At 46.4% G+C, this 25175-nt stretch overlaps 1 protein-coding gene across 4 annotated transcripts in view; it reads right to left on the minus strand.

The window, feature by feature from the left end:
- The window catches only part of TMEM209 (transmembrane protein 209), an 834036-nt gene that overhangs the window by 370124 nt on the left and 438737 nt on the right, over window positions 1-25175 (minus strand). For 3 of the 4 annotated variants that reach the window (XM_069629607.1, XM_069629609.1, XM_069629608.1), the window contains one exon: window positions 15201-17895. The exons of the other annotated variant lie outside the window; for it this stretch is intronic. In XM_069629607.1, coding sequence (XP_069485708.1) covers window positions 17032-17895 — 864 coding nt within the window. In that variant the 3' untranslated portion in view covers window positions 15201-17031. Of the gene's footprint in view, window positions 1-15200; window positions 17896-25175 lie in introns of those variants that run through there. 4 annotated transcript variants of the gene reach the window in all.

The raw sequence follows: 25175 nt of genomic DNA on the forward strand, positions 1-25175 counted from the left end.
TCACATAGTACGGAAGTACTACGTGACATTACGGAAGTCAGAGCAGGCTCCCAGCCCACCCCCACTGGTCCCTGTGCCACAATGTGTGCCCCCACTGGTATGTGTGCCCACACTGGTCCACATGTGCCAATGTGTCCCAATGTGTGCCCCCACTGGTCCCCGTGTCCCGATGTGTGCCCCCACTGGTCCCCATGTCCCACTGTGTCCCAATGTGTGCCCCCACTGGTCCCCATGTCCCACTGTGTCCCAATGTGTGCCCCCACTGGTCCCTGTGTCCCAATGTGTGCCCCCACTGGTCCCTGTGTCCCAATGTTGTGCAGTGTTATTTTGAGTTTGGGAGTGGGGTGCAGTGGGATTGGGGGGGCTCATTCCTAGTGTTTCACCCTGGGCACCAAATGGGCTAGAAACTATCCTGCTGCCACCCCCCATAGTGCGACAGAGGCCGGGCCTTTGTGGGGCCTCAGGCTCCATTAGGAGCCTATTCATGAAGAAAATCAAAAGTACACACCTTCTTTTGTCTTCATAAATAGGCTGTTAATGGAGCCCCAGGCCTCACAAAGGCTCGGCCCCTGTCGCACTAAGCATGTGTTGCAGGGGCCCTGGATCGGCCTGCTGCTTGTTGATGAAGCAACAGCCCGATCCTTTGGTAATTTATCCTCTTTTTTTTCTTTTCAAACTGTGGATGCGCACCCCCCTAGGCATGAGGCTGCGGCCCACCAGAGGGACGCGCCCCACAGTTTCAATACCGCTGCCCTAAGCCCTCCCCTCCAGGACCATACACCAATATGAGTCCTAGAGGGGAGGGCTTAATCGGACATGTTCGGACTTTTACCCGGCCGGAGAGAAGTGATGCAGTATCGATGGAAAGGGCCATCGATGCTGCATCACTTCTCTCCGCCCGGGAGTTGGAGGGGGGGGTGTGGGGGGGGGGGGGGAGGTGGGGGTCAGCACCGACTTGATTTTGCCGGGGGGGCTCGGGCCCCGGAGCCCCCCATACTCTGCGCCCCCGACTCCAAATCGTCTGGGCAGCCTCATGGAGCTCCTGGACCAAAGCGAAGTACTCACGTCGCAGAGAATCATTGCTTCTGATTTTTATTCTTTCATTACTCATGAATTACGAAGAACGCGCATTGTGCTTGAGTTCAGTGACTTATGTTCTGTATAAACTCAGGGAACAGTGTTGTGCTTCGAAAACCACAGACACGATCTGCAGAAAGTAACGTGTGAAGTTAACACGTTGCTCTTAACATGTAGCTAAATTAGAGAGTGTGGACAGACAGTATTTGTGTATGTGGCAATATGTTTTAAGTTCATGCAAAGCTTTGCCTATCAGGCCATGAGTCATGTGAAAACCAAGTGGGAGAACCCCATTTGTTTGTCCCATCACGCTACGCTTAACATGTTACTTATGTTGGTCCCGCTTACCCTCACATTCTCACTGTGCGATGTGCAGATCTAGGGGAATAGTTCACACATGCTAGATAACAGGACAGGAGTATTAGGTCAGAGTGTAGGCAGGTTAGACAACTATATGTTGTGACAGGCTGTGGATATGTAGGTTATTAAGATATTTGTTTCCCTAAACTCCACCTACCTATCCCATCTAGCGTTTCCCTAAACCTCTCTCTGGTATTCCCAACTCCCCCATTCGCATCCACAACCTCTTCCTTATTCCACCACCTCCCCCAAATTGGCTGCCAAGTGGTCCCCTGTGCTTCTAACATCAGGAACCCATGCCAACCACAGTAGGAGGGTTGATCCCATTCAGCTTCTGTGGTTCGGGCGAGGCTGTCGATATTCTCCCTTAATGTTGTGACACTTACTGAAAATGAGTAGAAGCAAGCAGTGCCTGTTAACAGTCTCGAGTAGGAGCTTGTGGTTGCACCTAAAGAAGGAAATGTGGAGAGTTGCATGCATCTGTTAATAGATATGGGCAGTAGCTACCTAGCTAGCAGTACCAATTACTAGAAATAGGTGGGGGCAGGTTGTACTAGTGGGTGCGAAAAAGCCAGTTGTAGATGGTACTGGGGATGAGTCGGGGAAGGCTGTATGTGTTTCTGAGGCAGATGGTATGCGTTACTGGACATCGATTTGAACCAACCGTATCCGTTAGGGGAGCTGGTTGTATCTGTTAATTGGCATAAAAGAGATCTAGTTGGCCATCACTTGACAGGCTTGTGATACATACTTTAAAGCCAGTTCCACAAGAGACCTGTGGTGAAAAAAAGATTTTTTTTTTTTTAATGATGAGACAAAATTACAATTTGTTTCTATTTGTTGGTGGCACAGGGAAAGAATGTCAACAAACTACACAGAAAGATAACAATGAATAATGTATTGAATGACACCCTGGAAAATTAAAGATTTTGCTCAAAAACTGAACAAACATCTAAGGCAGAATTGGTATTTCATCCAGAAGATGTTCTCTGTGGGCCAATGTTGAGGCTCTGCCCATCTCCACAGTCCAGCCATTCGTATTTGTTCATGCACTACATATAACCATTAAAAAGAATCAGGTAGGTTATGGAGGACAGTGAGCAGACAATGTATTACCTCAGAGTTGGGCTGCAGTGAAAATAAAAACAAAATCAAAACTGCACGTAGAATGGTACAGATGTCTCCTGCCATGAAGGTGGGGGTGCAGATAAGAAGAGCATAAGCCCCTTTCTCCAGTTGCTAGCGTGAGCATTAAAGGAGCAGAGGAATGCAGCCAAAAAGAAAAACCAAAAAGAAAAATGACACTGCGACGGGGTCAGAGACCTGACCCCGTCAGGAATGGATGGTGACCCTGCTCAACCTGGGATGGGGGGGCCTACCACAGGGTTTCTAAGAGCATGTCCTGCCCCCAGCGGAGGGATGTGGGATTTGGGAGTGCCCCAGTCCCAGTGCTTAGCTCTGTGAACAAAGTACCACCTTTTCGTGCCCTATACTTGTGAAAAATGCTGGTCTTTTCTCTGTTTTCCCATAGAACTACATCTCCCACAAACCCAGACAATGGAGGAACGAGCATGGAACCCCAACCCACAGAGTGTCGAGAACAGATACCCTTGTCAAACGGGTAATCCAGAAGCTCCGTGTAGTTCTGCTACAAACCATGGAATTGACTACACTTAACAAGCCGCCATTATCCAACGCATGCAGACAAATTAACCCTGAAACGGACTATGCTTTGGGGGGACCGCCATCTGGACCAGCATACCAAAGGGGGTGGGGCTTACAGCCTATTATATGCATTTGCATACCTGTAACCCAGTCTCTGGAGGGAAGAAGCTAGTAGTTGGCCTTGGGAACCCTTTGAGGGAGAGAACGAATGGAAGAGTAAGGACAATGGGGACATGGAAATAGACTACCTCACTACTCTAAAAGCTCACCTATCTCCTTTCTGCAACAAGCTAGGCCTGTTCCGCTTGCTGTCAGCCCCCTATGTGCACTACCATACCTCTGCAGAACTTGCATTCTAAAATCAGACCTCCCCCCCCCCCATCTACTATCTCCCTAGTGTCCTACCAGACTTACTCGCCTCAGTGCCTGCACTACACCGCCTGGTGCCACCCAATCCTTGGAAAATCTCTGCAGTAATGCCAGACTGCGAGGGCGAACTGCCACTGCACCGTCACAACCCGGCCCGCCTCGATCATTTTGCCCTGCCAGCCTTGCAGAACCCAAACACTAACCAGTTTGCACGCAGGTCTGCAACCGTTATCCAGCATACTCTAGCCAGCCTACCCTCCACCTGTGGTGACAGACCTACACTCCCCCTCCAACCCCCAGTGACCAGCACTCCAGAATGCCTCACGGCTCTGCCTTAATACTGACACCCTGCTGACTTTGCAATCTCAAAAGTGCAACTAGCTGCCACATGGAAACGCAAACGTCTCATGGCACCCAGCACACTCTTGCTAGCTTGTCCTCCACTCGCCAATGTGGTCCCACCTTATGTCCTTTGTATCGTACCAAGAAATATCTTGCAGGCAGATCTCCCTTCCACGCTGGCACCAGCTGCCAGACCTTCATGCCTAACCCTACCACATCTAAACATCAGCACCACATGTACACTGTATGAGCACAGTTACATGAGCAGCTCTAATAGCACATTTCCACCCAGCAATTCAGCTTACCGGACCCCTGTATTGTACCTCCAAATCATCCCACACACAGCACTACTGCATAGCAGTAGACACCAGCGGGTCATCCTTTACCACACCTGACTCACTCAGATGTGCCTTAGTCAATGCTAGGTCTGTCCAAGCCCACCCACTGGACATCCAAGACCTTATCTCGAACAACAAGTTAGACCTCCTAGCCAATCCATATCAGAAACCTGGCTTCACAACGCTTCTGGCCCAGCCCTCTCTATTGCTATTACACCAGGTTTCACTATTCACCATCATGACAAACTCCTCTCTAGAGGAGGTGTAGCTCGGATTGCCAAAAATAATCTCCCAGTCAGACAGATTAACACGACCCAGATACCAAACTGACACTCTCCGTCAAGCTACCTTTATCCTATACTACCACCATCCATATCCATACACATTGTTTACCGTCCACCAGGCCCACTGTCCTTTGAGGATCTCCTCCAGCATATTCTTAGTACAAACATCAAACCCACCTCGAAAATGATCCGACTGGGAGACCTCAACCTAGGGCTCAATGGCAAAGAGGACATCAATGCTTTGTATGTAGCCAATTCCTTCAACACCCTAGGCTTTATTCAAACTATAACAACGCCCACCCATCTCATAGGGCACACCCTGGACTGATAGAAGACCTCAACTGCCAGGTCACCATCCTCTCCAATGTGCCCTATCATTGGGCAGATCACTGCATCATATCATGCATCAACCAAACTGGTAGCCAGCCTTTAAGCACCAGCCCACACCTACCACCTACCATTGCCAGAAGCTCAAGAAATCTTACTAAATCCAACATTCTGCCCTTGCTCGAAAATGTATGTTTGGCACCACCACCTAGGACCAAACCAGCAGCTCTAGCAGATCTATACTTCGAAACAATTACCAACGCAGTTGATACTATTGCACCACAAAAAACTAAACTCACCAAAATTTGTGGTTCACCCCACACCTCCAAGCTCTCCATGTCAATACAAGTGGTGGGAGTTCTGAAGAAGAACAAGTTACTTACCAACTGGGAACATTCTTTCGACTGGATGTTCCTCCAACGTATTCCTCATCTTTGACATGTAATGTCCAGCTTCGGCAAACTTCAGCGGCAGAGGGCGCCCTGTGTCGATGGCGTCGAGTCCATGTCCCTCGAAGGCCTCTGTCGAGGGTGACATCTGAGGTAATATATAGCACGCATGGCACCCGTTGGCCTCAGGTCCTGTTTTTCCCCTCCTCGTGCAGCACCAGTGCCCATAAACACGGGCACAACAGTACTCAGCCTTGTTGGAACGAAAGCTGTAACAGCGTGGGAAATTCTACAGAAGGGTAGGTTGGGAGGGCGAGGAGAAATATGTTGGAGGAACATCCAGTCGAAAGAACATTCCCAGTAGGTAAGGAACTTGGTAAGTATCTTTTTCTTCGAATGGATCATGTCCTCTAACGTATTTCTCATCTTTGATAAACTCCCAAAGCAGTATCCATGGTTGGAGGAGGGTGTAGAATTTATGTATACAGAATTTTAAAGGGCGGAACAAAGTATCACCTTACCAAAAGCAACATCCTGAGCATGGGACGCATCCAGAGAATAATGCTTTGTAAACGTGTGTACTGAGGACCACGTTGCAGCACCACATATGTTCTTAATATGGACACCCCTTTGAAGGGCTGTCGATGTAGCCATGCCCCTGGTGGAATGAGCACGTAAACCACATTAGTGAACCCTTTTAGAAATTGAGTCACCAATGGGATCTTGAAATAGGGGCATTCTTCTGATGAGCGCTTAAAGATTGATAGCGCTGCCAAGGAGCCCTTAATGGTGCCAACCTGAAGACCTTTATGTGCTAATGAAAGCAAAAAGGATAAAACATCTGGAGTTTTACACTGAAAAGGATCAACATTCTTTTCTCTCCGCCAGTCGCAAAACTTATTCCAACGGCACAGAGATTTTGTTGCTGCCTCCTGGTTGAAACCAACACTTCCATTACGTCATCCGGAAGGTCCCCATCCTTGTATCTCAGCCTTTCAAAAAGTGTGAAGGTTGAGATTCTTGACCTCTGGATGGAGAACCCAACCCTCCTCTTGCGAGAGAAGGTCTTCTCTTTGTGGAAGACACATCGGAGGACAGAGTGACATGTCCAAAAGATCGGGATAACACGATCTCCTGGCCCAAACCGGGGCAATCAGGATCATTTGTTTCCCAAACCTTCGCAACCTCCTCATTACATGAGGAATGACAGGGACTGGAGGAAACGCGTACAGTAGTGGGAACTCCCAGTCCACCAAAAATGTGCCTCCTAGAGCGCCTCTTGGAGGAAATTCCTTTGAGCAGTACTGCTCACACTTCCAGTTGGCACCGGTCGCGAACAGGTCCACTGCAGGGGTTCCCCAAAGGGCGAGGATCTCCTGAAGGACTTGTTGAGCTAGTTCCGACTAGTGGGAGACTGCTCTGCCTGCTTAGAGTATCCCCCGCCATGTTCACCTCTCCGGCCAGGTGAACCGCTGATAGGGAGATTCCTTCTTGAATAACCCACAACCAGAGCTGCGTTGCCTCTTTGCACAGAGGTAGTGACCCTACACCACCTCTCTTGTTGAGGTAGTGCATGGCCACAGTGTTGTCCCTCATTATCAGGACACTCTTTCCCCGTACCGAGGGGAGGAAAGCCTTCTGCACTAGTCTGATTACTCACAGCTCCAAAAGATTGATGTGTAGTTAGGACTCCGATGGAGACCAATGACTGCTGATGGTCAGATCATTGGTGTGAGCTCCCCACCCCGTGAGTGAGGCATCCGTCACTACCGCCATCTCCGGCCATGGTTGCCAACAGGGTTCTCCCTTCAGAATATTCTCCTTGCAGGCCCACCACAGAAGATCCTGTGAGAGACTGGTTGGAATCTGAAGTCGGTCTGACATCCTTCCTGAGAATTGGGACAATTTTGTTCGTAAAGCCCATTGAAGGGATCTCATTCTCAGGCGGACCTCCAGCACCACAAAATATGCAGGTGTGCCATGAGGCCAAACAACCTCAAAAATTTGAAGGCCGGAAGATTCTGGGCAACATTTTTACCATCTGAGGAATGTCTTGAGGCCTCAACTCTGGTGGCAAGCTCTTTCTCAATGATGTATCTAGCACAGCTCTGATGTATTGGAGCTTTTGGGAAGGTGTCATATGAGACTTCTTGTAATTGGGGGAGAAGCCCAGTCTGTGAAGAAAGTGGCAGGTAACGTTGAGATGATCCAGGACTTGGCCGGGAGAACACGCCCGGATGAGTCAATTGTCTAGGTAGGGGTAGATGTGAATTCTCCCCCCCCCATCGCCCCTCTGAAACTCGCTGCCACCACCAACATCAGTCTGGTGAAAACCCTTGGAGCAGAGGTCAACCAGAACAGCAGGACTCAAAACTGAAAGTGTGAGCCGCCAACTGCAAACCTCAGGTATTTTGTGTGCTTGAGATGGATTGGTACATGAAAATAGGCATCCTGAAAGGCCGATGACACCAACCAATCCTGGAGTTGAAGGGCCTAAAGGAGTGACCATCTTGAATTTGTCCTTCCTGAGGAACAAGTATCTCAAGTCCAAGTTGGGTCTCAGTCCTCTGTCCTTTTTGGACATCAAACAATACAGGGAATACCAACCCTTGTTCCTCTCAGCTACAGGCACCGGTTCTTTAGTGCCTTTCTCTAGCAGGGTCAAAATTTCCTGCACAAGGAGTGGATCCGGCATCTTCAAAGAGCGTTTCCCCGGTGGATTGTTCTGGGGCTTCTTTAGAAAAGGAAAGCAGTAACCATGGGCTATTGTTTCCAGAGCCCAAGCATCGGAAGTAATGTCTCGCCATTCTTCCAGATGCTGACACAGCCTGCCCCCGACTTGCGAGTTGTGACTCAAGCCCTCACAGTGGTTTTAAGCAACTGTTGCAGTAGCCAATGGTAACAAGGCCACTGTTTGAGCTGGCTTGTCACCTCTACCTCGTCCACCACAAGGACATTTTCTTTGGCCTCTGACTTGCCATTCCTCTCGCCCTACCAAACGAGGAGTCGTAGCGAAAAGATCTACCCCCTCCAAGGGTGTCCGCTAGCACAAAAAGGCTGAGGTTGCCTCATAGCAGCGCCTAAAGACTTGGCTGCCGCCTTAGAGGTCAGCCTTGTTGCCAAAAAGATACAACCCGTCAAAAGGCATGTTGAGAAGTCTAGCCTGTACATCAGGTGCAAAAACAGACTTCATCAACCATGCAAATCTGCGCATCAACAGTGCTGCTAGCCATGGACCTGCTGATGCTATCTGCAGAATCCAATCCAGATTGAAGGGACGCACACATGGCTTCCTTGCCGTCCTAAACTATAGCCAGGAATCCGTCCCTTTCCTCCCCTTAGGGAATATGCTCTGCTGCCATAGAAATGCACTCCGACAGAGTGTACGAAAATTTTGCAAGGGCACAAGTGGAGTTGCCAGATTTTAATACCATGCTCCCTGCAGAAAATACCTTTCTCGTCCATCCATCTATGCACTCATTGTCCCCATCAGGAGGGATGGTAGGGTACTCTGCCTGTTTTGAGGTAGCCGTAGCTGCCTGGACCACCAGACCCTCACGAGTGGAGTGTTTGGATAGGTAGCCGGGGTCAATACTGGAGGGGCGGGATTTCTTTGTTAGATTTTTGTCAAATGCCGTATTAGTTTGAGTTTCCCCAATTCCTGGCCACCCTTTTCTGAAGTGCCACATGGAAAGGCAAGGCTGGATCAGTAGTCGGACCCTTGTCCAGAATGTCAGTCAGGTAATCCTGATCATAATGTACTGGAGGTCTAGACCAACCCAAGTTTTCCACAATCTTAGACATGAGTTGGCGATATGAGGAGTTTGCATGCTCCCCAGGTTCTGGCCTTCCGAACTCCAACTCAGGAGAGATGTCAATGCCACTAGCATTGTGCACATTTTCACAAAGATCTTGCATTTTACTCTCCTCTGAAATAAGGCACTCCAGCACATTTGGTGTACCGTACTTAAGTCCAAAAGGGGCATCCTCCGCATATGACTGCTCTTTCTCCTCAAAGATGGAAGACTGAGACTTCAAAAAATCCTTTTTCGGGAGAGGAGTATACATCTTCTCTGTTGTAGAACCTAGAGGCTTTGACGGTGTCGAAGTCGTCGACTTCGTCTTAGCCAGTGCCTTTTTCCAAAAGAAACAGTAGGCATCAATGGCTGAGCTGGCAAAAGGGGCACAGCTGGCTTTGACAATTTTGGCTTTGATGTCGACACTGGCGTCGATGGCCTAACATGGGTTGAGGACCCGATGGGCGTCATAGGCGCCAACGGCGCCGGGGGCTTCGAAGGCGTCGACAACCTCGATTGTTCCTCACGTCTCGAGTGATCCTTCGACTTCTTATCCGATCGAGGCCTCGAGGACACTTGATGGGGATCACGCCGGTCACTCAGGCTCGAGGGCGTGCAAGCTTTCGGCCGAGACCTTGCCTTCCTGGCTTCCGTAGAAGACTTGGTCGGAGTAAGACCCTGTTTCTCAAAGATTTTCAGCATTTCCACATGGAAAGACTGCAATTCTACAGGAGCCGACTTTTTGGACGTGCAAGCCACCCTCATGGGGGTACCGTCTGACGAAGACGTTGTGAAGGTGACCGGCGTTGCCTTCTCCTCGACCTCTTCGAAGAAGACAATGAGTGGCCGGAACCACTCCTAGACCTGGAATGCTTGGCCTCCTTCCTCCGAGGAGAGTCATGTCTCAATTCATCGGTTGAAGGCCTAGCAGGTCGGGACCTAAGGGGTTTGGAAACCTTTCCTATCTGGAGCTTCCTCTTTCGTTCCTTCAAGGCCTTTCCCGTCATGGACGGACACTTGGAACATGCCACAGGCAGATTCGATGTGGGCCGGTTATGGACATTTTCGTTCTGCAGTCCTTGCATTTTTTTGTTAACCGTACCAAGAAGTTGACGGTGTAGAGGACTACTATGACATCTAGTATTTGAAAAACCACACAGAAATATACTTTTCCAAGTACGAGGTGCGCATAGTTTCTCACGAAGCAAACGTGGTTGTGGGAAAACGGAACTGAGGCAAATGGGCGCAGTGCGTGCTATATATAACCTCTGATGACTTCACCCTCGACGGAGGCCTTCGAGGGATATGGACTCTACGCCATCGACACAGGGCACCCTCTGCCGAAAATAAGTACGAAGCAGCCAAAGGTGGACATTACATGTCAAAGATGAGGAATACGTTGGGAGGACACAATCCATTTGAAAAGCACCCTCAAATCACATTTCACTACTGAGGCAAAAGAGGTCAAACCAGTCATACTATTAGCCAAAGGCACGACCTACAATACCAGAATTACTACCGCCAAATCTAACACTTGTGAGCTCTTTACTATCCTTAACGAGCTGCAATCCCCTTCCGCCTCCCTCTCAACTTCACCAAGGACGAGGCCTCGTGTATTAACATTCAGAATGCCCTCACCTTGCAAGACCTTCCGCCATTTCAATTCAACCCTGCCACCCAAGTCACCTCTAGTCTGAAAGGCTTGAAACCATCTAGGTGCAAAGGTGATGTCTGCTGTTCAGAAACCCTGACTCAGTTTATCACAACAATCATTAATGCCTCCTTCTCATCATGCTTAGTCCCCACCAGCCTGAAGGACGGCTTGGTCCTCCCGCTGTTGAAAAATAAACATCTCTGGACCCCATAACTCCCAGCCCATCACCAGAGTCCCCTTACTTCCTCAGATCCTGGACCATGCTGCATATCAGCAATACTTGGAGTCCAACTACCTCCTAGGAACTAGTCAGTCTGACTTCAGCCCAGGCCACATAACCGAATCAACCTTACCACACCTAAAAAAACAGCTAGATGAGATCAAAGACACAGGAAAACCTGCCCTCCTACTAGACCTCTCTGCAGCATTTGATCTGGTAGATCAAAAAATACTTTGCCAGCACCTCATCTCAGTGGCTAACTTCTCGATGGAAGCCCTCAGCTGGATCACCTCCTACCTAGTTCAAGGAACTATAAGTCTTGTCCGAAAATGCAACTGCCCCTCCCACCCCAATTTCTTGCGGTGTCCTCCAAGGCTCGCCCACACTCATTTTCACGACAAGTATTTGACCTATTATACAATCAGGGTATCTCCTACACGAACTATGCCGACTAAACGCAAATCCTCCTCTCCCCTCTCGGGTGACTATTCTGTCGACTCCTCAAAACTACTTGCAGTTTACCATACCATCCAGGCGTGGATGGCGAAGCACCTACTTTGTCTGAATGATGAAATAAATGAAAATGAAAAAAAAAGGTTATTCTCCTTGTGGAATCCGCAGCAGCGCTAAAAAAACCTCAAACATAGTTCCTTTACCATTGAGGGCATCACGATCCCGGGATCCTCAACAGTGAACACTCTGGGAGTCCACCTTGATGCTTCCCTCTCACTAATGAGACATGTCAATGCTAGCACGTTCTCCGCTGGCCATACCACCAAAATAATCATTGCCTGCAGCCCCTGCTCATCTGCAGCACACATTTGCCTCACCATCGCCAGAGTGGTCATCGGCGCTAGACTTGACTATTGCAATGCTCCCTTTGCCGGCACCTCCATGCGGAATATCAATAAATTGCAAGTTACCCAGAACAATGCACTCTGTGCTGCCCTCAACATTCTGAAGCAAGAACATCTCAGAGGCCAGAAGAGCCGTCCATTTGCTGCCAACACGTGAACAGATTACTTTCAAAGCACCATTACCCATAAATGCCTCTCAAACTCCGCCCCTCCCTACATGGCACAGAAGTTCACAAAAGCCCAAACACAGAGACCAGCCAGAACTGCTTATGCACACAGACTAATCAGGCCAAGATTCAGACGAGCCAGAGCAGGTGGCACTAGCTGCTCGGTCCCTGTAAAGAAGTTACGGAACACACTACTGCCAGCCCTAAAAGCCGAGCAGTCATACTGGTCCTTCCATAAATTCATGAAAACCTGACCCTTCACCTAAAAATCCTTTAATTCAGACCACAGACCTTTTACTTTCTCTGTTAATTCAGACCACAGACCTTTTACTCTCTATGTCTTCATGCTGAATGATTGCCTGTTACTTGTAATGCAACTTGCAGTGTGCATTGTTCGGGTCAGGGAAACGGAGGACGACGGCCAGTAGACCAAGCGGTGTAAGGACGGTGCAGAGAAGCATAAAGGAGGATTGCTGAAAGAGTGTGCAAGGTGAGATGTTGCTGGGAGGAGACTAGCAAAGGGAGAGTAGGGGGTGAATGAGACTGAGTGGAAAGGTGACGGGAAAAGTGAAAGACTGTGGGAGAAGGTGCAGGTGTAGTAATGTGGAGAGGAGAAAGAAGCAGAGAGTGCAGGAGAGTAGGAATAGAAAGGAGACCATCTGAAGGGGGGAGAGAAAAGTGGAGGAACGGAAGGTTCAACCAGGGCAAGAGTGCAACAGTATGCAAGAAAAGTACAGATTGGGTGATAGAAAGGCACGTTTACTGAATAACATTCTTATTGCAGAAGGATTCACAAGATTGTTCTCTGAGGAAGTGAAATGAAGACGTTTGCCTTTAGATGCCAGTAGGTTATTAAATAGTAAAGATTACCAATCTGGAATGAGCATCATGGGGTTTAGAGACGCCTAAGCTAGGGTGCAGACCCACCCAGGATAGACGAGAGAGATGTGGCGGACCCATGGTGAGCCAATTCTCAATAATTTCAATAAAATCCTTTGAACTCTAAGTTGTGTTCTTGTGATCATCTGTGACGAATCCATGGAGCATCCTTCTCGAGCAACCCCTCCTTTGGGACAAGGGATGTGAGCTTGCTACGCTAAATACTCCCTAGGAAACAGATCAAGTGGGATCCCACTGGGGTGCACCCCCCACACTCCTTTTATGGGACAAGGAATCCGTTAACATTCTAGACCATCTCCCTTAAGATCAGTCACAAGCCTTTATTGCATATTTACAATATTAATGTACAGGGCCCTTTAAATGTGCCTGGTTTGGTTGCCGACCCTTTCATGATGACCAAAACTCAGAACCAATGGTGTTGTTTATCTCGTTACAGAGACTGATGCAAAAGGGTTGAGGCCATTACCTGGAGGGATGGAGCAGCTGCAGAGCAAACCATCCACAGGGCAGGAGCCAGCCTGATCAAAGCCATGCTACTCTGTAGTCTGCACTACAACACAGAGCAAGGAAAATCCAGGAGGGCGAAACACGTTGCATACATGGTGGGCAGAGAGCCTGCAGAACCAGAACCAAATAACCCACAAGGGGTTACAGGAGAGCAGAATGCACAACCAACACCCTGCGGCGGTGATACTGAATGACAGGATCTGAAGGGACAAATGGTACACACTTATTGTGAACATGGCTTTTGGGGTGGGGTCAAAAGTCCCCTTCTGTGTAGAAAATCGAGGAACTTAGTTGTGAACTGTGCAGCGAGACGTAGGCCTGGAAGCCAGAAGAGAAACCAAGGGACATTTGAACTTTATTTTAAAACTGTACGAGCAAGCTAAGGACCTGGAAAAGACAGAGAAGAGTATTCAAGAGATACATCTGGGGAGGGAGGTCCTGGGCCAGCCAGCACACGACAAGAAAAGGAATTAAAAACACTTCTCTAGGCTAAATCCTTTTGTTTCCTTTGATTGGTAGGGACAGCAAGAAGGGTAGCAAAGGTTTGGATGGAGGATAAGGTTAATTTATGCGAGACGTCCTGACGAGCACCCTTTTATTATTTTGTAGATTAGGGATCCTCCATCTTAGAAGTAGGTTTAGGTGAGGCATTTACATTGATAAACGTGAGAGATCTTAAAAATGTCCAGTTGTCCGTCTCCTGTGTCTGACCTACAAGACAACACAAAGAGCCTTTTTCTGACTGCTTGCTATTTGCAAACTTAGAAACCTGTGAGTGGGTCCCTGATGTAGTTTATATTAGTTGAAAGATGCCTGAAGGGATGTTCACGTACCAGGGAGTCTAGATTCCAACACTTGGGCTGCAGCTTAGAATTGTTTTCTGGCATAGATTATTGCAGGAGAGGGGTTGCAAAGAAGATGGGATGGAGGGAGAGAATATAACTGTTAGTAACCTGCTGCTAAGATAAATAAATGCTCAGACAACGGAGAGCATACTTACACAAACAATGGACATTTGCTAGATATTTCAGTTGCATAATTCACAAAAGAAACACTTTCTGAAGTCTTAGCACAAGACATAACATCCAGATCTCTACTACAATTTCATATCCTAGATCAAAGACTAGTAGTAATTACACAAGTCTATTCTTTTATAATAAATAATTTTATTTCTTTATTTCACAAATAAGGAACTGCAAACACACTGCAGAGCAAGAATGTACAAAGCACCAGGCACGATCTATGCAATTATTCAACAATAACCAATCATATTTCGTGTCCTTATAACACTATGATGGGAAATGGTCTGCATTTGATGTAATGCTGCATGTTTATTGGGCAAGCCACTTGTAGAAACTATACTCCCTTCTTAATTCACCTAATGAGAAGCTTGAAGAACAAGGATTTAACACAAGTAACTGCCCTCATCCAAAGTAGCTAGATATCCTACATGGCTTTTTCTCAACTTTCTTTCTCACCCAAGGCCCTTTGAACGTGCTGTACCTCAGCCAGTACTACTTTAAGAGCAAACATTTCACCTTGCCATATTGCCACTTTCTCAACTTATTGGACAACAAGGAGATATATATATATATATATATACACACACACACACACACACACACCCACACACACCCACACACACCTCCCCACCAACCCTGCTTTATGCACAGTCCCCATCAATACTCAAAATGATTCCAAGGGCTTTGTCTTGAATAGGTATACTATCATAAAAAATCTGATTGGCAGTTAAGAAAAAAGTTTGTGATTTATGCCCACCGACCATACTCTTCAAAGGGCTCGAGAGAGGGAGTCTGCCTTTTATGGGTGAGCGTGCATCTAGAAAAATGAAAATAAAATCAAAATATATGGGGGGTTGTGGGGGTATGTAAAACATCTCCCCTTTTGCCAATTATTTGCCTAATTATTATTATTATTATTAATTTGTTGCCTTCTTTATTAGCCACTGCCATTACAGTTGCTCTTGCGTCTCACCCTGGACTTCCTTTTCCTTGGATTTCATCATATGATCTGTGCAATATCCAAACAGGTCTTAGGCACATTGTGCAGCGATTAGGTCGCTTCTTTGACTAGGATCTCGTATTGCTTGAAGGAAAATCTGCTCTTCCAGGCTTTTCAAGTCAGAAACCCAAAGGTCAGTCTTCCTTAACAGTTCTTTAGATTCCTAAATGTATTACTACTTCTATTCTAAAAATGAGCTCCTTTGTATGAACCCTGTTAGCTAGTTTAAAGATTGAGATTCAGTTTGTCCAGCTTATGCTTGTTCACCTACTGCACACCTTCTCCTTTAATGCTGGTTAAGAGGGTCCCAAAGGGTGGGCAAGCTGTGCTCAATCTGCTCTATTTTCCTGAGATCTAATTTGTCACTGTTGCCAAAGTCAGTGTAGACAGACCTTGTAGGCATTTCAGATGAAAAATAGTTTATGAAGTTTTTGGAGAATCTTCTTGTTCTCACCACTTTACAAGAAGTGAACATTTTCATTTAAAACAGTGGATAGCCAAAGATGCATTGGCCCCTCTATTTTATGGAACTCTAGTATATCTATGCACATGTCCATTCCCTCATTTATGCTGCATTTGGTTTGGCTGCTGTTCTAATAAAATCAGGGGAACAGCTTATAGTGCATCTGTGATCCCTGCTGTCTCTCAACAAGTGAGTTGGATTTTCATGATCTTGTAAGAGAAGATCAGCAGTATGCCTCACTAACATGACAGTGCACTTGAGCAACCCCTCCAATAGAGGGCAAATCCCAGATGACCGTGATCGGGCACAGGTGCACAACTCAGACCTTTAATCAGGCTGTCAGAAATGAAGGGGTGCAGGTCCATCAGGAATTTCTGGGTTACGACGGGGGAGGGGGGGCAATCACAATTTCTCTCTTTCAGGCTGGGCTCCTCTACAAGGCTCAGATGCATGATGTGCTCCAGGTTCACATGCTGTGGTCGCCTTCAGCTCTCCATTTATCAAGTAGCTGTAGTAAAATAACCAGTGCCGAGAGGACACAGCCCTGAAAGATGTGTGCACCTACTAATCATAATGCAAAGGTCAAGGACTGTTGATCCAGGGACTTTACTGTTGTACTCTAGAAAGGCACCTTTGTAAAAGAATTAATTGATCTCGGCAAGCGATCAAATCAAATTGCAGTGTCATTTCAAATAATGACTGGAAATACAATTCGGTTCCTCTTATTCACATTGCTGAATTTTAATTCAGGGTATTCATGGACAAATGTAATCTTCTCAATGTCAAAGGAGCTGGGGCATGTATCTAGAGTGGAACATGCACCTTTGCTGGTTCTCACACCACTTTCTGCATAATCAAGTTTATATAAGAAAGTCCAAGGAGGCAGCTAGCAATAGGCTCTAAAACAGCCTCATCTATGCTAATGAAAGTCTTCTTCACTCATTCACATAGTCCACTGGAGATACTTTAGCAGAAAAAAATGGCACATTTTAGGCACCTGGAACCCATTTTGCAGTTGAAGGACAATTTAGCTTGACATGAATTGGACAATAATATACTATCAAAAATATTTTAATTTGTTTCTGAATGATTCATTAATTCTTTAGATTTTTTTCACACAATGACACATATTGAAGATTTACTGGTGCTTCATGTAATTGCCAAACAATTAAAGTTATTTCCTTAAAAAGGCAGCTTTGGTTAAACTACAAACCGAAAACAAAGTTCTTAGAGCCGAAGGGAAGAATGTAGCTATTCACGTATTTGAAGAGTAACGGCTTTAAGCAAAACACATTATATCGTCACTTTGACTGGAGTTTCTTGGCCAACTCTTCTACATAGTTTTTCTTTAGGAAATGGAACCACATTTTTGGCTTCCAGGCATTTGAATAAATGTTGCCTACTTCTAAGACTGTCAAATAAATATTGAGAACAAGCATTGGGGTTAAGGCAGTATGCTAGCTCAAAGGCATTAGCTGCAGCAAAAATGCCACAATCAGACCCATTGTGCTGCCGTTGGCAAGGGACAATGGTGACTTCAAGTTCTCCCTTTGAATTGAGTTGGGCAGCATACAACTGCTTCATTTGTCTCTGCACATACTTTGACACAGTACGTAGGAGGCTATCTGCATAAAACACTTTTCCATTGATGAATGCTGTTGTAATCCAATGATTAACATCATGGAGAATCTGCACAGTGTCACTTGTTACAGACCTAAAACCACTAGGTGACTGGGAAAGCAGTGTGGTTTGACTAGCTGAATGGCCTAAATGTGAGCTAACAAGTGTGTTTATTGCATCCATTAATCGATCATTGATCCAACCTCCAGACATTAGAGCGTCTGCATCGGACATAAATAGATGCAGCTCAGCTATCCACACTTTCTCACTTTCACCAGTTTCACAAGAGTTGGAAAGGTCAATGGTGTCCATATGAACGGCTGAGGACTTGTCCATTCTTTGTCTTTCTGCAGTCCATCTTTTCATGTTGCAAATATTGTACTTCTTATGTATATTGTTTCCGTTTCGGTCTTCAAAATGAAACACCCCCTTCTTTGGTAGATCGGAAAGGTCACAAGGTCCAAGGAAATGTTTAGAGAGCTTGCCTCCCGATCGGCTGTTCTTATGGCTGCTGACATGCAACACCTCATCTCCAACCTACACATAAAAATATTTCATAAGTGAGGACTAATGAAGAACACTTGCACAATAGGTTTTCTTACACTGTATAAATAGATTACCCCTTTAAGTGATCATCCTCAACGTTAATTCAGAGTTGAAAAATTATTGATTTAGTATGCAAAATGAGGGCAGGGAGCACCTGGGTTGAGAAGTACTCTGGAAAGTTCATTCCAATAATGTAATCTTAAACAGCTAAGAGGAAGGACTTGGCAATCCAATGGTTACTTACCTTTAACACTTTTTTGGGAAAAACACACGAAATGGCCCAGGGAGAAATTAAAGTTATTTCTACGCAAATTATTTGTTTTTTCTCCCCTAGACATTTCTAGGTACCCGCTCCACTCCCTTACTTCCCTGTTGGCAGCACACTTCCCTGTGTGCTGCCGTCTCCCTGCGACGCCGGTTCCCTTCACTTCCGTGGATGGGAACCGGCGCCGCAGGGTCCTTTCCTTTTATTTAAAAAACTTTATTTTTAGGGAGTGGGGGACACGGCTGCAACCACCAATGTCAGAGAACAAGCGTGCAGGGAACACCCCAGCTTCCCTTGTTTGCTATAATGGTCAGGTATGGTAGAATTGTTCGACATTTTTGGCTGTACGTAATTACATACAGCCGAAATTGGAACAATTCTAACTTTTTTTTTTAACCTTTTTCTAGAGACACTTTTTGTGCAGAGTGCTTCCCCACTCATACATTTAAAAAACGTGTCAAACGGTATTCCGCCCAGGGTGTTCCACCACACACAATCTGCAAGCTTTGGATATATGGATAGGCACAGCAGCTAAAAAGAGAGCCCCAGTACTTAATATTGTTTTTGTCGACTTTCAGGCGGATTTTGCTGGGGTCTGCCATAATAAACTATGGGCAAAACTATCGGGTTAGGAATGCCCGTGATGGCTGCTGGACAAAGTGAAGAGATTACATGAAGGTACAACAGGTCGGCTAAGGTTGAATGATGCGGGTGAGACTACTGCCCCTGGTAAGGCTTAATAGGGGAGTCAAACGAGGATGTGTTTTGGATCCCCTTCTGTATAATCTATATGTGCGACCTACCTGACGCTTTTGAGAAGGTCAAAGGCTGTTGCCCAAGAATCAATGGGGTAACAATTCCAGCATTGATATATACAGATGACCTGGTCATTTTAATCACACGGCCAGTGGTATGAAAAAACATGTTTCAAACACTGGTGAATTTGCAGCTAAAAATTAACTATTAATATGACTAAAACAAAAATCATGTTAGTTTCAGCTAGAAGGATTAGTCGGCCTGTGATCTCTACGAGTTTGGGTAATCTGACCTATGTCAATAAGTATCCATATTTGGGCCTTGACACAAGTCAGAACCTGAACTACTAATACATTGTAGAGGCTAAAACAAGCCAAACAGCAGGATTTTCATTGGAGGGAATCCTCATTTTATATCAATAAAGGTGTTGGCCAATGATTCTCTATGGCCTAGAGGCCTTAACGATGACAGATCTAAGTTGGCTTGATAGATTAGAGGACTATTTCTGAAAACATGTACTGAGACTGGCTAAGAGCATCTCGGTGGAATTCCTGAGATTAGAACTTGGACTGGTCTCCCTGAGGGGGGCCAGTTGCTAGCAAAACAGGGCGGACTCCATCTCGAGGCCAACACCTACCCCAGATGCAAACTGCTGTCAATAGTGGGAGCAGACAGGGAGAGAAACTGGAGAGCTAACAAGGGAGAATGTTCAGATATAGCGAATCAGCTATACAAGACACTGTAACCTTGTCGAGTGGGGGACAAAATATTAAAAATTTAAAAATCTCCTTGGAAAGAGTTGCCAAATGGGACTGGACTAGGAATTACGACCGACTATCGTTATTAAAATCATATGAACGTGTGCCAAGTGTCGTACATAGATATTTGTGCCCGCAGCCTTACTTGCATCAATGCTCCTCACCTGCAGTGCCGTAAACTTATTCTAAGACTTTGAATCAACCAACTACCTCTGTCTGGTCTTTTTGGGAGCACAACAGAAGATTCTCTCAGGCCCAAAGAGGGTGTCGAATCTGTAATATACAGGTGTGGTGGAGCGCCCCTAAACACGCTTTAACCGAATGCAAACTCCTGGGTGATACATACATGTCCATACTTGGTAGATATGTACATAATTATGACAACATAAAAAGTGACTCCTTCTGGACATAATACCTCAACTCTGACTTGGAAAGTCTCCATATTTTATTGGCATTGGAATGAAATCACTAGTCGATTGCCAACAGATAAAAGGATTATTCAAAACGGATGATAGGTATTTCCCGTTATTTTAGTATTTAAAGTATGAACGGAGCAGCAGTATAGCAGTTAGTTTATTTTGAGTGAAATTAGGGGAGAATATATTTTAACTATGTGCTCTTGCTGATATAATACTATAAGTGGATGACTAAGAGTGCTACACATTATTATGCGAATACTACGTGTATGTTGAAATAATTTAAGGTAAAACTGTTGATATTGCAAATCTTGTGTTTTTAAACTGTAAACATGAAATTCTTTGTTTTTGTAACGATTCTTTAAGAATTGTATGCAAATAAAGAACAATAATTAAAAATCGTTTTGGCAATCAGAAATATCACATAATGTAATGTTAAACTTGAAATCCTTTTAAACAAACTGTGTGAAAGGGAAACTCTGCTCTTGAAAGGTTAGGGCAACCTCTTACAAAGTTCAAATGGTACAACTCTGTTCAGCTTTAGAAGCATGAGTGTCAGCAATGTTCTGAAAGCGTTGAGGATGAACTTGCAGTTATCAAAAGGGAGCAAGGTACACTGCACACAAGAAATTTGTGGCAACAAATGGCAAACAACCTATTCAAAATAATTTGCCAATTTCATGACTTTACGTGGCAACTTTTCTTAAAACCCTACACAAACATGCAATTATTCGTTTTGAAGACACTGGCAACTGCTTGCACTCTACATGTTGACAGCCTTTGCAGTTACTTTGGCTTCTTGTGATCCTGAATCTGGTTGGGTGGAGGGGGTGACATCATTAGATACTGTCACCTGCAGTGCTTCTGCATAATTGCTATTCTCCAAATTCATTATTTTATTAAAATCCAGGATGTGATGCCAGTTTTGGACTAACTGAAAATGTTATGTTAAAATGTAAAATTAGCACAAAAAAAACACTGATGAAATATTTTCATATACAAAAATAAATATTCTTTCACTTTAAACTCCATTGGCTGCAGGAAGAGTATGAATGAGATCTAGGAGCTAGATTCTCAAAAAAACAGCACAAATGAGTGAGAGGAGCACAGATGTGACCCGAGCATTTCTGGAAGGGCTGGACCAGAGGTATTCAAACTGTGGGAGGAAAGAAAAATCAGGGCAGGGGAGCCCTGGGTAGGCGTGGCTTGTCCATAATGGGCCTCAACCCAGTGGTTCCCCTCACCCATTACTTAGGAGCTGAGGTGTTTGACAGTTCAGTTCCGCAGCCGCACATGCTCAATGAGCCATGCAAGGCTGGGAGGGCTTTGATTCGCCAGCCTTGCATAGCTCATTGGAAATGCTGGCTGTGGAACTGCATGTCTGTATGTATGAAGGGGAGCTCATGCACCTCCTCGCATATACCGACAGAGCAGGCTGGAGCAAGGCGTTTCAGCTCCCACACTCGGGCCCCTGCATGCATGTGCCGAAACCAGGAAGCTCTTGCTTCCCTATTCCTGTTCATGATGCAGGAGCTGGAGCACTGGGGATGGAGAGGACTTCAGGGCCGGGCAGAAAGTTAGTTTATGCTCATTTATTGTTTTATTTATTTACATGTATGGATGTGTGTATGCTTGGGTTATGAGTGAGTGTGAACGATAGAGTGCTTGCTGTGTGAATGTGTGTTAGACCGTGGAGCTGATTTTGGGGTACGGTTGTACAGCCAAGGCATTTTAAAAATGCCTTTGACGCACAATTCCACTACCCACCAGCCAAAATCAGCTCTGAGGCGCTGAAGAGCCCAGGGGACAGGGATGGTATTTATTTACTGGACATCTATAAGATGTCCAGAAAAAATACCATGCTTACCCCCTCTAGCCCCCCGGCACCTTGCATACACATAATCACTGATTGTGTGTGTATGTGTTGCACGCTGTGAGGCCCAGGGAACAGGGATAATATCTTTTTGCTAGACATCCATTTCAGATGTCCTGTAAAACATACCATGCCTGTCCCCTGGGCCACCCATCACCAATTGGAAACTGTTTGGCTTTTTTACCCAATGTTTAAAAGTATGCTCTAAAATGCAATATTTTAACCCATTTTTAAAAAAAGAATTCCCGGGGGAAACCACCCAACCCTCAGAACCCCCCCTTGATTGGCTTAGGCTCCCTCACCATGCTCTGTTGCTATGGCATATCTGGAAGAAATATTTATGAACCTCCACTTAAAAACATTCCCCAGCCACCACTGGCCCCAAGACTGTGCTGGGACGAGCCCAATGTCTGTGGTGGGAGCAGGATAGAGGGGGGGGGGTGGTGGGCGCAGGGTGGGGAGAGCGCAGGGACTGATTGAAGCAGGTGGGGGAGCCCAGGCACTATACTGGGTGTAGGGTGCAGTGACAGCGCGCAATAGTTCATAGCCATTTGGACTTCCTGTCTATTTAGCATTTTTGGGGGACCCAGTTTTCCCACATTTTACTCAGGGGGGACCCAGGCCTAAAATGTTTAAGACCACTGGTTTGGACAGTATCGCAAAGATGGCATGTACAGCCCCCTGGCATAGATTAGTGTCGGGAGATGCTCCCGACACCAATATATGACCGGTTCGTAGCAGATTTCAGAGATGGGCTGTTACAGGGTCCATCACGGTGAAGGAGTATGTTTCTTACCTATAACTCCTGTTCTCCAGCATTGGTATCTTTCATAGATTCACGGGTTGTGAATATTCCCTGTCGTCAAGCTGGGAACCCTGGGTTACTTTTTGATCCCCCTTCACCTAGGCAAAAAGAACCTACATTCTGTAACCAAACATACTTGTTATGGGTGTTTATGGCCCCCACCAATGGGACCTCAAATAACCCTAGACTAGACCCTACTCTTCCTCTTCCACTCAGATTCTGACCCTCTGGTAATAGACGTCCATAGGGTGGGAGTGGGTTTACTTGGAGGGGTGGAAGGAGGGCCCATGTGAATCTATGAAAGATACTAATGCTGGAGAACAGAAGTTACAGATAAGAAACATACTCCTTCTCCAGCATTCGATTTTTCATAGATTCACATGCTGTGAATAGATTATGTAGCAGTATACAGACACTGGAGGTGCATACAGGAAAAAAAGAAACACCAGCACCCCTTACAGCAAATCCATAGGATCGTACCTTATTCGAACAGCGCTGTAGGACTGCTCTCCCTGTACGCACTTCTTCGGCATGTTGCTTCTCCAGGCAGTAGTGCTTTGCAAACATATGTGGCACTGACCAGGTGGTCACTTGGCAGATGTCTGAATTCGGGACAACCCCCCACCCCTCACGACCACCATGCTGCCAAAGCTGCTACAGCTCTTGTTGAATGTGCATGTGGGGGAGCTTGGAGGGGCTTCCCCCGCTGATTTGTGAAAGAAGAAGATAGCTGACAATATCCACCTTGCTATGCTCTGCTTGGATAAAGCATTGCCTTTATTCATCGGGTCGTATGCCACGAAAAGTTCCTGAAGGACTGCGTCCTGTCACTGTAGTATTTTAACTCTCACTTGAGGTTGAGGGAATGTAATGCCACATCTGCCTGTGACAAAGGCTTGCTAAAGAAAACCGGTAAGGTTATCATGGAATTTTTGTTAAAGTCTGTGGGGACTTTGGGAACGAATCGTGGGTTTCTCATGAGAAGTACCCTGTCCTTTTGGAACTGCAAGTATTGTAAGATTGGCCAGGCCCAAAAGTTATGGCAGTACCTCCCCTGGAGTCACCTGGAATGGGTTCAGCCCTTCCTGGTGTTCCTGGCATTGGGTTTCGCACCACTTGCAAAACCGCTTCCACTTCAGGTGGTATGATTTGGGTGTGGCAGGGACTCTCGCCACCGCTGGCACTTGTCTGCACTCCTGTGATATATTTAGGCTACCGAACTCGCGAAGTCAGGAGCCACGCCGTCAGGCGAAGTGATTGGAGGTTGTGGTGCAGAGTCGTTCCCTTGCCTTGTCTTATGATGTCTGGTCGATAGCTGTGTCGACTGGTTTGGCCCTGGAGAGCTGAACCACTTTGGAGAATCAGGTCTGGCAAGGCCAGTCGGGTGCAATGAGGATCGCCCTGCACTTGATAGTGGGTATTGTTCTGTGCAGGATCGGGAACGCGCAGAGGTCGTCCCACGGAAAAGTTAACGTCTTTCCCATTGAGCCCTTTTGGGTGCCTCCTGCTGGCCTACTTGGTACACTTGTAGATTGTGGAGAACAGGTCCACAGTTGGCGGACACCAGCGTTGAAATAGTGATTGCAGTGTTGAGGCTGTCTGCCATCTGATTCTGTATCCCCCGGGAAGGTAGAAAGCCTGAATGCTGATCCCGTGGGCAATGGCCCTGTGCCATGTCAGTAGAGCTTCCTAGGATAACGTCCTGGAGTGGTGGTGCTGTCTGTGAGGACTTTGACCGTCCAGTACTCCAGTATTGGGAGGATGACTTGAGTGCCCACCGAACCGCTCTGAGTTAGAGTACATTTATATGCAGGGATGTCTGCTGGGGTGCCCATAGCCCCTTGACGTTTAGTTGATCCATGTGAGTGTCCCCCACCCCCAGGAGGGAGCCATCCGTAACCAGCGTTTTGTCGGGTGTTGTATCCTGAAATTTTTGCCTTTGCAGACATTGGTTTTGCTTGCCCACCACTGAAGCTGTGAGCACAACGAGAGGGATATGCACTTTGTCACCCCATAATCTGGTGGTCTGGGACCAGTTTGCTGCCAGGAATTCTTCTAGTGGTCTCATATGGAGTCGGCAGTGCTGAACTAGTGGTATGCACACTGCCATCATACCGAGCAGTTGCATGCATTGTCGCACTGTTTTTACTTTGTTTGGTGTGAATGAATTCAACAGGGTCACAAGGGCCTGCATTCTGTCGCTGGAGGGACACACCATGGGTTCCTTGGTGGAGAAACTCGCTCCAAGGAATATAAGCCTCCTGGATGGCCTTAAGAAGGATTTCATGTTTGTTTGTTTATTTGGTAATGCGCGACAAGCCCTTGGGTAGACGGGCGCAAACAGAAATACGAAATCTTAAAGCTTAGTTACAGTACAAGGTAGCAATACATAGAGCAG

Source organism: Ambystoma mexicanum, chromosome 12 (genome assembly GCF_040938575.1).
Source record: "Ambystoma mexicanum isolate Mex_15411 chromosome 12, UKY_AmexF1_1, whole genome shotgun sequence".
In the NCBI taxonomy this organism is placed as follows: domain Eukaryota; kingdom Metazoa; phylum Chordata; class Amphibia; order Caudata; family Ambystomatidae; genus Ambystoma; species Ambystoma mexicanum.